This window comes from Carassius auratus, unplaced genomic scaffold (assembly GCF_003368295.1).
Source record: "Carassius auratus strain Wakin unplaced genomic scaffold, ASM336829v1 scaf_tig00038244, whole genome shotgun sequence".
Classification (NCBI taxonomy): Eukaryota; Metazoa; Chordata; class Actinopteri; order Cypriniformes; family Cyprinidae; genus Carassius; species Carassius auratus.
Window position 1 is genome coordinate 24625 of NW_020526428.1, and position 11304 is coordinate 35928.

General features: G+C 36.2%; 2 protein-coding genes across 2 annotated transcripts; one reads left to right on the forward strand and one right to left on the reverse strand.

Annotated features, from left to right (window-relative positions):
• Positions 1–866: 866 nt before the first annotated feature.
• LOC113083471 (radical S-adenosyl methionine domain-containing protein 2) lies at positions 867–3844 on the reverse strand. The gene is made up of 6 exons (XM_026254527.1): positions 3430–3844; positions 3061–3222; positions 1920–2149; positions 1681–1830; positions 1394–1426; positions 867–1037 (listed from the first exon to the last, which is right to left on the reverse strand). Exons 1-6 carry the CDS (start codon positions 3767–3769, stop codon positions 873–875), a joined length of 1080 nt encoding a protein of 359 aa, XP_026110312.1. The 5' UTR covers positions 3770–3844; the 3' UTR covers positions 867–872.
• Positions 3845–4482: 638 nt separating this feature from the next.
• Positions 4483–9795, forward strand: LOC113083470 (UMP-CMP kinase 2, mitochondrial-like). The gene is made up of 5 exons (XM_026254526.1): positions 4483–5184; positions 5930–6044; positions 6224–6425; positions 7706–7939; positions 8883–9795. Exons 1-5 carry the CDS (start codon positions 4603–4605, stop codon positions 9067–9069), a joined length of 1320 nt encoding a protein of 439 aa, XP_026110311.1. The 5' UTR covers positions 4483–4602; the 3' UTR covers positions 9070–9795.
• The last annotated feature ends 1509 nt before the right edge of the window (positions 9796–11304 follow it).

Here is an 11304-nt window from a genome sequence, read left to right on the forward strand (position 1 = left end):
AGACTTTAAAGAAATTAAAGGTAACGTAAAAATAGCATTGCTTATGCCCATATCACTTTCAAATTTGACGCTTTGAGCAGTTTCAAGAATTATGAGATTAGAAACCACAAGATTTTGTTACAAATATTTATTTTCAATAAAATATAATATGAAGTTACAACATTGTTTAAAAAAATAAAATAAAAGATACTTCAGGAATCTTTTTTGTTTTCTATAGATTCATTTTCAGGGTGCCTCATGGTCTTCACTATATATTACACATGCCTCAAAGCTTTTTATTTTTAATGCTGTTACAGGAGAAAGTCTAGAGCTTTTGTAAGTTTTCAAAGTTGCGATCTGAGGAGCTGCAAACTAAAATGTCAATTCTACACTATGGCAATTAAAGCATCTAAGGTGTGCTTTAGTCTGAATTATAATTCAAAGTGCTTTCATGCTTTCAAAGTGCAGTTAATCAAACTGTGTAAGCAGATAATTTATCAATAATTTTCTTCCAAGATTATATTAAATCAATTACTTCTGATAAGAATGTCAAGACAAAGACAACCATAGCGTGGTCGGTAAAAATTAAAAAACATACTTCAGGTTATGCAAATATTCCAGATTCAAAGCAAGCATACCATAATACACATCTTATAAAAATCATACATAAACAATCATACATAATAATCTATATATGCAAGCATTTCAGTGCAGTAGAATCTCATAAAAATACTGAAAAACAGACATTTACACACCAATGTATCCAACCAGCTTTTTTTTTTTAAGCTTATGTAACTACACTGTACAATTGTTTATTACCATATATTTTACATTTATAAATTAGACCAAGTCTCAATGTAAAAACAGAGTAAAAACAGCAATACTGAGACAGTTCACCAGTCCAGTTTCATATCAGCTTTGCTCCACACATATTTCCCCCCTCTTACGAGGAACATCTTCTCATCAAAACCACTAAACTTGATGGCCTCTTCCACACCGATATCCAGAATTGACTTTGACGGATCTTTCCTCCCCTCTCGGCAATCCAAGAAGCGCATCTGCGGCATCAGATATGCAAGATTAAAAAAAAATCTATTTATGATAATTGCTCTTTCTGATGATGTAGCGTAGACAGCATGATTATTAATAGAGATCAGAGATTATCATGGGAGGGAAAAGTAATTTGAAGCCTGGAATGAGGCAAATTACTGCAGGCCTTATTATATTCCTATCCATAATCCCTCGGCTACTGATATGATAGCATAATGTAATTTCACAGAATAATTTAATCTGCAATAATAGTGTAATCTAATATAAAAAAAATGATGACAACATAATCGAATATATATATTAAAAATCCTTCACACGTTAATGAGATAAATGGATGCTGAGAAGAAAATATGAAACCACTTACATATTCATCAAGAATCAGGTAAGAGTCTCTCATCTGTAAAAGAAAGTAAGTAAGTAAACAATTCATATCAAGTTAGCAGTATATTCAAGTCCCAGGCCTATTTTTATTTAAATTCAAATCTTGTTGTGCTCACTTATAAGTCGTAAAAGCTTTGGTAATGAATTGAAACTGAAAGTTTATTGCTGTATTACTCAAAAATTTACACCACTTTATTTTCCAAATTGTAAGCTACTTTGAAATGGCGATCTGAACTGAGCTAAAGTATGGGTTCTGTTCCTCAAAATTACCTTTTGATTAGACTCTGGAACCAGACACTTCACGCTCTGGTGGCGGTCCAGGAAGTCTTGGAATTGCTGATCGCTAATGATGAATTTCTCGGCCTCGCGGAGGCTGTTCTCCCCTGCGTTTTCACCTTCAATTAGCAGACACTGGAAGACCTGCGTGTACATTGCATTACAGCCTTAAACACATGCTCAGCAGCCTGGTTAAAATGATAGTGTCTGTAGGAAAGCAAGTAACTATATACCTTCCAGCGCACTGGGTTCAGAGTATTGATCTGCTCGGTCATATCTTCATCCACATTGTAGGTATTGATAACTGAGTTGATTTTGAAAGCCACCTTATATTCCCGGCACCAGTTCTGAACTTGATGTAGTTTGTCCAGGTGACTCTTCTTGCCCTGACCTCGACCTATGACTTTATTGGTGTCCTCGTTAAAACTGTCACAAGATATGGCCAGGATGTCCAAGTAGTCACCTATAAAATACAGAAACAATTAAAAATTGAGCAATTTTGTCACCATATGTAAATACCTTTGATATAACAAAGTATTTTCCTGTAATGTATTAAACAATGTATATATTCTGTTTAGTTAATATACAGTTTAAAAGTTTGTGGTCTGTTTTATAATTTATAATACAATTACAATTTACAATTTATAATAACTGTTTTTTATTTTAATATATTTCAAAATGTTATTTATTACCTGCGATGACATTTAATTAATGATCATTAATCCAGTCTTCAGTGTCACCTTTCTTGTTATTAATGTTAAAGATAGTTGATAGGTGTTGCTTAATATTTTGTTGGAGACACATTCAAGATTCTTTAATGATATTTAATGAATTATTTGAAATGTTTATATATATATATATATATATATATATATATATATATATATAACATTAGAAATGTCTTTTACTTTCAATTGAATGCATCCTTACTTACAGACACCAAACTTTTTATTTTTGTCTTATCACTTTATTTATTATTTTTTTTTTTTTGGATGGCCATTCTTCACAACTATTTTACCTTTCATACACTCTGTCAGTTAAATCACCTTTATTTTATTTATTTATTTATTTTATTTTGTGTCATAGGCCTAAAGGGCATGACAAGTTTGGTCATTCTCATGTGCAGCAATAAAATAATTATTAATAGTAAGATAAAATCACTTCAAATAAGATCTCACTGTATGTCATTGCACGCAATGACCTGAAACAAAAAATGTAGTGCATAGTGACAAAAAGGCATTGACATGAAAGTGCAGTGGTGGACTGCTGCTACTGTTTTGGAAAACAAAAAAGTTCATTAGATTTTTTCTATATATTGGCTATATGTGTAACTTCAATCTCCGCCGCCCTCTGCTGGTCATGAATGATTCTCACCGTATTTCTGGAACCAGGTTTCTCTGATCAGACTGCCGTTGCTCACGATGCTGACGCTGGGCAGCTGCAGCTCCTGCTTGCAATATCGCACCAACTCTCCCAGAAAATTGCCTTTCTCGTGAATGAAGGGCTCTCCGCCCGAGAAGTTGATCTTTTCCATTCCTAAAACATATCAATAATATTAAAAAAGTTTGCGAATAAAAATGACAGTCAGCATTAAGACAAAAATTTTACGTTTTGTAATGTAATTTTTTAATCAGTTTTAAGCATCATCATTATTAGAAATTAAGTAGGCGAATAAATAAATAAATAAAATCTAGTGTAAGCTACCTATCGTACACGTTTGTCAGTTAAATGCAGATAGCCTACCTGCTTCTTTGAGAAGTCGTAAGCCTCGCTTTGCTTCTTCAATGGGCAGGACGAAAGATGTCTTCGCAGTGTGGAAGCAAAAGCCGCATTTGTAATTGCACTGCCGGGTAAAGTGGTAGTTTACACTGCTTGGAGTTCTAGTCAGCTGAGTGCTGGAGCCCTCTTTCTGCTCTTTGGTGCCAGTCTTCGGGCGACTGATGTTTCCAACAGGCGTATGTTGCATCTGCGTGCCAGACACCCGCAAAATCCATCCCAAAAGGGCTGCTAAGAAGCTGTTGACATTCTTGAAACAAAATTGCATTAACATTGCAGCAAAACCAACTTGGTTTGATGTCAACATGTTGACGGTGTGCAGAAACTGACGTTCAGAGCACTCATGTCCCTTTATATACGGGGCAGTCCCAAGATGTTTTTCTGAGTTTCGTTTCTTGCTTGTGGAACTGTAAAACGAAAGATAAACACTGCCAGCCGAGTCCAACACGGGCGTGGCGTTTCATCCTGTCATCTGGAAGAACTGTCCCTGTCCTAACATTTCAACATAAACTATTAACAACGACAACAGCAGCCTACGAATAACAGGCTAAACAGGGATATCCATTAAGCCTTTGATTTGATATATTTACTTGTTCTGGGAAAATGATTGCTAGTCTGGAACCGGATTGTCCAACAACTAGCTACAGAAACGAAACCTAAGAGTCCAAATTCTGCTCCTGTCGCAACAGTTGCTATGGCTGCAGATTATAACAACAAAGTCCTCACCGCTCAGGCATTCATTTAAATGAGCAGTAATAAGCAAATATGATTAATAAATCCGAAACCAACCAATCTTGATCGTCTGGTTCCAGCTAGCATATTACAGGAAATTCAAATTTACACTGAACACTTACTGCTCAGTCATCGCTTATTATTATTAAGGCTACTTGTGATTATTTAAAAGCAACTGCAATAAAATGTTTCCTAGTTTAATTATTAACACGCAAATGATTGCACCCTGCACTGTTGCTATCTCGCTTGATAGACCCAGTCAGCTCGGGCTTGTTTACGTAAACAGTTGCCTTTCGTTTTCGGGGAACCATACGTTAGTTTCGTTTTTCAGCAGGCGCTGTCCTCCAGATCAGTAAGATTGATATTTCTCTGTATATGCTACGTACTTAATATGTAACAACAAGGTTCATGATGCTGAAAAGAGCGATGTTTCGCTGTGGACAGCTGTGTTCGCGTGTGTTCGCGGTGGAGTTTGACCTACGCACTGAACCTCTTTATTTCACGCTGAGCTCAACCCCGCAAGAGCTTCATCAGGCTCATCAGCAGCTCTTTGGAGGCGATGAGAAACTCTTCTCGCTACATGTCCACAGTGACAGCAGAACTGAGAAAGCGCGAACGCACGCCGAAATAAAACACAAGCTGTCTGTTGCTCTCTCGCGCGACTGCGATGTTTTTGAAGCGTCCGCTTTCATACCGGACGTCAAAAACAGCGTCGTTAAGGGATTTTTTATACGAGACAAATCCACTACAAGCCTTTCGGAGGACGTACTGAAGACGTTGCAGCAGAGTAAATCAGTATGTGTGTTTTCATACAAGCGCGAGGGTCAGTACTGCTGGCAGGAGCTGTGGTCACCTGTCAATCAAGTGGAGGAGTCAGTGAGGCAGTACGTCACACCTGCAGCAGCAGCAGAGCGTCACCCGTCCACACTGAACATCACGAGCTCTGATGTCTACTACTGCATGAATGACGCCTATGAGGTTCTTCGGGAGGTACAGTATGTTAGGATTTTAAAGCATTCTATTTATTTTTTACTGACTTTTTATTTTCATTATATATATTCAACCTCAAACAGATATCAGATTATAATTTAGATCCCAGCTAGGAGGTGTTGGGATGCATGGAGAATTTAAATAGACTTCTGTGAGAAGTGTTGAAACTGGTTCTGGTATACCTCAAGGACAGCTGATCGTCAGCTGATGCAAGATTGACTGACATGGCCTGTCTGAACTAGCCCGATGCTCGATTTATGTTAAAAATGCATCATAGAATTCAGAAAAAAAGTCGCGATTTCCACAAAACATTGAGCAGCACAACTGTTTCCATATTGATAATAACAAGAATATTTTTGAGGCATGAATTATTTCTGAAGGATCATGTGACGCTGAAGACTGGAGTAATGGCTGCCAAAAATTCAGCTTTGCCATTGCATGAATAAATGGTATTTTATAATAAACTGAACTAGAAAATAGTTATTTCAAATTGCAATGATATTTCACAACATTACTCTTTTTAATGTATTTTAAATCTCTGCACTTCTTCCCTTAGCATACCATTTTGGATGCTGTTTTATCCAAAGTGAATGACTTAACCAGACTTCCCAAAAGTTTTTATTTATTTAATTTTATATTTGGGCCTATGGACCTTTATTGTGCTTTGGCTACAGTATTTCTGTTGTGGACAAAAACCATGCATATCACGCTTGAATTTTGCAATACATCTTTCTGCCCTTTCCAGTGCACTGACATTATCCCTGAGTCAAAGGAAGTGCTGAAGCTTGTAAACGAACAGTTGGAGACCAGCAGGGGTGATGCATTTCCTGTCATTGTGATCGAGGGACTGGATGCCACAGGTCAACACTGAGCCTTTGACAAATACTTTGTTTGGCTAATTAATAAGTATGCTGTCAAACACAATATTTTCACCAAGCAAATTCATAGGTGGCAATATGATAAAAAGCATGCACAAACAAATAGTGAGCACTTTAAAATTCAGTTGACTTCTGTCTATGTGTTTCCCTGATTTCTCCAGGTAAGACTACTCTCACAGAAGCCCTGCGGGAGTCTCTGAATGCTACTCTGCTGAAATCTCCTCCCCAGTGCCTGGCTCCTTTCAGACAGCGCTTTGACTCAGAACCACCCCTCATCCGCAGGGCCTTTTACGCTCTGGGGAACTACATCACTGCTGCCCACATCGGGAAAGAGTCCCTGAGGGCTCCCGTCATAGTGGACAGGTAGAGATGTGTGCGCCACAAATATACTCACATGATTCAGCTGCTGTATGGGCAGAGCTGTGGGCCGTATGGGAGTGTCGCAAATATCTATTTTAAAGCTGGATTTGTGGAAATTGAGGCTCAGTCAAAAAATTTTTTTTATTTGAGGGTATTTTCATTATATAGGAATACTGATTGATATTGATTTATTACAGATATGTTTGTAAACAGAGCAGGATCTACAGTATATGGCACAAAAACAATGAGAATATTTGATTAGGGAATCAGCATTAAATTAAACAGATGAATTTATGCAAAATAAAATGAATAAAGTTAAAAATATGTTTTACAGGTGCATAAACAAAATAAAAATGTAAAATACTATCAGAAAAAAGGACAACAAAGCTGTCCCTGAGGCAGTAAACTAAAGTACAGTAGCTAAAGCTAAGGTACTAATACACTTCTGGACTTTTAACGTAGTATTATGCGCCTTTACTAATATGTACAATTTAGGCATAAATAAGGTACAAAAAAGTTACCTTTTAGTTCTTGTACCACCCCATTGACATATTTGTATCTTGAGTGTTGCAACATTTATGGACAGTACAGGGAAATAAATCATTATTTTTATTTCTAATATTTTTTGATAATTTAAATTAACTGTCTCATCGTTTACTCACCTTCGTGCCATCCCAGATGTACAGGTATATGACTTTCTTTCTTCTGTGCAACACAAATGAAGATTTTATGTCTGACAGTTGACCAGAAGCGATGGTTTAAAATAAAAATAAAAAAAAACTTTTAAACATTACTATTTTTCTTTTGCTTCAGGAGGCAATGATTCATCCACTAGGGTCGGATGGATTACCGGCGGGTTTGCTTTGTGTGGTTTTTGAAGAATCACATTTTTAGGTCATGTTCACCTGGATTATGTGGATTTACAGAGATACTGTAGATTATTTGTCTAAAAATCTTTCTTTGTGTTCATCTGAAGAAAGAAAGTCTGTAACACTTTAGAACAGGGAACACATATTCACTATTAATTAAGAGTTTTCCCTCAATACACTCCTAATTTGTTGTTTATTAATATTTGTTAAATTTAGTTATGGGGTAGGATTAAGGTATCTAAAATGGACTATCCCTTTAACAAACCTGGTTCACTAGAAATGTTTCACAAAATATTACTTAACACACATATTTCACTGGTAGGAAAAGTAAGTAGCAGTGTCTCTACTTTAGCACAATAGATAACCCTTAAAAAGTTTGTATTTATTTATTGATTGTCTTGTTGTCTCTGTTAGGTACTGGCACAGCACAGCAGCGTATGCCATTGCCACAGCAGTTGGTGGAAGAGTTGAAAACCTCCCAAAGCCAGGCTCAGAGCTCTACCAGTGGCCAGAAGACCTGCTCCAACCAAACCTGGTGCTGCTCCTCACTGTCAGTCCAGAAGAAAGACTGAGAAGACTCAGGGACAGGGGACAGGACAAGACCGTCGAGGAGGCTGAGCTAGAGATCAATCAGCTCTTCAGACTTAAGTAGGTCAACTTGTTAAATGTGAGGGTGTTTTTCAGGAACATCCCAACATACCCTATAATGTTATCGGATGTTGTTGTACATCTCTAGACTGGTTGTGCACCAGCTGGCCTAAATACTCCATAGTAAACTTCAATAGCTACTTCTAGGGGATTTTCAGGTAATGATGCCATTTGTGACAGAAAATGTGTCTTAAATGCCGGTTTTAAAGTGTCTTAAATTAAACTTTACTATGGAAAAAAGAAATAACTTTATATGAAACATTATTGATAATTAATAATGGAATTTCTCTTTGAAACTAATTTGGTGCCAACTGCAAAATTTTTAGCTTAATTTTCATTTTATTTTTTTATTGTATACATTACCGTTCAAAGGTTTGGAGTCAGGAAGATTAAAAATAAATAAATAAATAATTTCATTCTGCAAGGATGCATTAAAGACTTTTACATTTCTATTTCAACTGAATGTAAATATATATAGCCTATATATATATATATATATATATATATATATATATATATATGTGTGTGTGTGTGTGTGTGTGTGTGTGTGTGTGTGTGTGTGTGTGTGTGTGTGTGTGTGTGTGTGTAATGTTACTAGTTTTATTGTATTCATGACCAAAGAAATGCAGCCGTGATGACTTCTTTCAAAAACTAAAATAATTTATAAATTACCAATCCCAAACATTTGAAAGGTAGTGTGTATTCTATTAAGAATGCAAATTTGTTCATCAGATGTAAACAAATATTTGTAAATATTAAATATTAAGTAAAAAATTGTGATTTATCTTTACTTTTGCGTTACAAGAACACATGTGAAATACAAAGGCTCTGTTTCCTGAGGAAGATCCCTGTACTAGTCAAGTTTTAAGTTTTCTATTGTGTTTCAATGCCATCATATTATAAAGACAGTTAGCATTTATGACAAATTGCTCCTTGTTTTCAGAGTGGAGGAAGCTTACAAGAGAATCCAGAATCCTGCCTGCATCATCGTGGATGCAAGCCCCTCTCCACGAGAAGTGCTTCAACAAGTGGAGCATTTAATTAGGAACAAATGTCACTTGAAAACAACCAGCTCTCTACCCGACGAGACAAGAAGCCATGCAATCTCTCCACACACCACTAGATGGTAGTGTAGTGTTACGATTCCACCCCCAATAAACTACCTCTACTGTAAGAGCCCCAGTCACAGTCAGATGAGCCTGGGGATTGAAAGGGAGGCTGGTGGCTAACTGCCAGCATATATTTCAGGGTTCGTATCTAGACATGTCACAGCATATTCCCCTGCCCACCAAGGTTTAGTGATGACACGAGAGGGTAAGTTATTGCGGGTGCCGTGGCTGGACGTCAGCTCTCATACGCAGGGTCACAGCATGAACTTTTCTCATACTGACTTATTCCCAGCGAAACACAGGAACTCAGCTAAAGAGGTTTGAGAATTCATCAATCACTTCAATTAGATTTAAACACAAGAACTCATTGTTGGTCAGCTCGATGTTCACTCCTTTAGGAGATGGAATCAAGGGACCTTATGGAGATATTAAAAGCAATAGATCTACAGGCAGTTTAAACTTGCTTTGATTTGTTGCTGTTGCTTTTGGCCACAGAATCTGATTATTAATTAAGAGTGATTTGCTAGGACAAAAGTGTACACTTTAACTCAGCTTTCAGTTACAGATTCCTTAAAGTCTGTTTATTATCCTAAAATGATCAGCCAAGAATAAATTGTAATCTAATATAAATCTTTTAAATACGTTTCAAGTTTCACTTTATTTTAAACAGTTCACCTATGAAAATGCTGTCATGAAGGGAACACACTCCGTCAAGTATGAAAAAGTAGTCCATATGCTATATATCTATATACCTATATGCTATATATCTATCTATACACACACACACACACACACACATTACATACTGTCATGTCCACATATATTGGCACCCTTGGTAAATATGATCAAAGAAGGCTGTGAAAATTGATCTGCATTGTTAATCCTTCTGATCTTTTATTTAAAAAGCTAACCTTTTTTGTATACAAAGAATTTAAAATGGGGGAAATATATTTATTAAATTAAATGTTTTTTCTCAAATACAGGTTAGATTACACAATTATTGGCACCCCTAAAAATTTCTTATGAGTAAAATATCTTTGAAGTATATTTCCATTAATAATCACAATTTTGAGCACTCCAGGGTGATTATGAACATGAAATTATCCAGCCATGGCTTCCTGTTTCACAGAAATATTAAGAGGAGGGAAAACAAAGCCTGAATTCCCTTAATCATCCATCACAATGAGAAAAACCGAATAATATATTTCTGATGTGCAGCAAAATAGAATTGAGCTTCACTAATAAGTGAAGTGGCTTAAAGAAAAAGGCTAGAGCAGTGAAAATTCCCATTTCCACCATCCGGCTAATAATTTACAATCAACATGTTACAAAACTGCCTATGTGACTATATCGTCCTCATGCATGATAAAAAATGAATAAAATAAAAACTATATATATATATATATATATATATATATATATATATATATATTAATCTTGTTTACAAGCCATTCATAAGATTTTTGAGCAAAACACCAAAAAGAGAGAAAGACGCAAACACCAACAAAACCTCATCCATGAAAGTAGTTTATATGTGATATTCTAAAATAAGCAATAGTTTTGTCTGAAAAGGTTTTTTCATTTTTTCTATTCATATTATGTATTTTATTATTGATTATTATTTTTTATTTTCTAATTATTAGTATTTTTATCCCAATACAAACACTAATTAGATTTCAGAGCTTCGGTGGAGGGGAATATTTTGAGATGGTCCCACTACAGAACACAAGATCCAGGGGGCGTGGTTGGATCAGATCTAACTCCTCCCATCTTACGTATACCTAAACCTACCTGTCTCCTCCCCCTGATCCCTAAACCCACCCATCTCCCCCCTAAACCTACCAATCACCACCCCCGAACATACCCATCTTCAGCCCCACCCTCCCTGGATCTTGTGTTCTGCAATAAGGGGCTACTGAATGTATTCAGCGAATATCAACTTACATTTCAGTCTGGACACCAGAATTTGAAGATGACTTTAAAGAGTTTACATTTTTGGATTAACCAATCTTATATTTATACATCTGATCTTCAATAATCCACATTTAGCACACATGCACACCTTATGCATGCATGCAGACACCCATTTGCCCTCATGTACTAACTAACAATACCACACTTACCTTATAATTAATTTATATGGTGAGCACGCATTTACCTAGTGATAGCAAGATTAATTAAAAGTTTTAGTAATTATGAGCTGAGTGAGTATACGGGCCGGGAAAGAAGGAGTGACCCCTCTCTCTCACATTGATG

Excerpts from the sequence above, each read along its gene's own strand:
- LOC113083471 (XM_026254527.1), bottom strand. The coding sequence starts at position 3,769 with ATGTTGACATCAAACCAAGTTGGTTTTGCTGCAATGTTAATGCAATTT. Across the intron at positions 2,150-3,060 it reads AACCTGGTTCCAGAAATACG|GTGACTACTTGGACATCCTG; the intron begins GTGAGAATCATT and ends TGTATTTTATAG. Across the intron at positions 1,038-1,393 it reads ACCTGATTCTTGATGAATAT|ATGCGCTTCTTGGATTGCCG; the intron begins GTAAGTGGTTTC and ends CTGATGCCGCAG.
- LOC113083470 (XM_026254526.1), top strand. The coding sequence starts at position 4,603 with ATGATGCTGAAAAGAGCGATGTTTCGCTGTGGACAGCTGTGTTCGCGT. Across the intron at positions 5,185-5,929 it reads CCTATGAGGTTCTTCGGGAG|TGCACTGACATTATCCCTGA; the intron begins GTACAGTATGTT and ends TGCCCTTTCCAG. Across the intron at positions 7,940-8,882 it reads AATCAGCTCTTCAGACTTAA|AGTGGAGGAAGCTTACAAGA; the intron begins GTAGGTCAACTT and ends CCTTGTTTTCAG.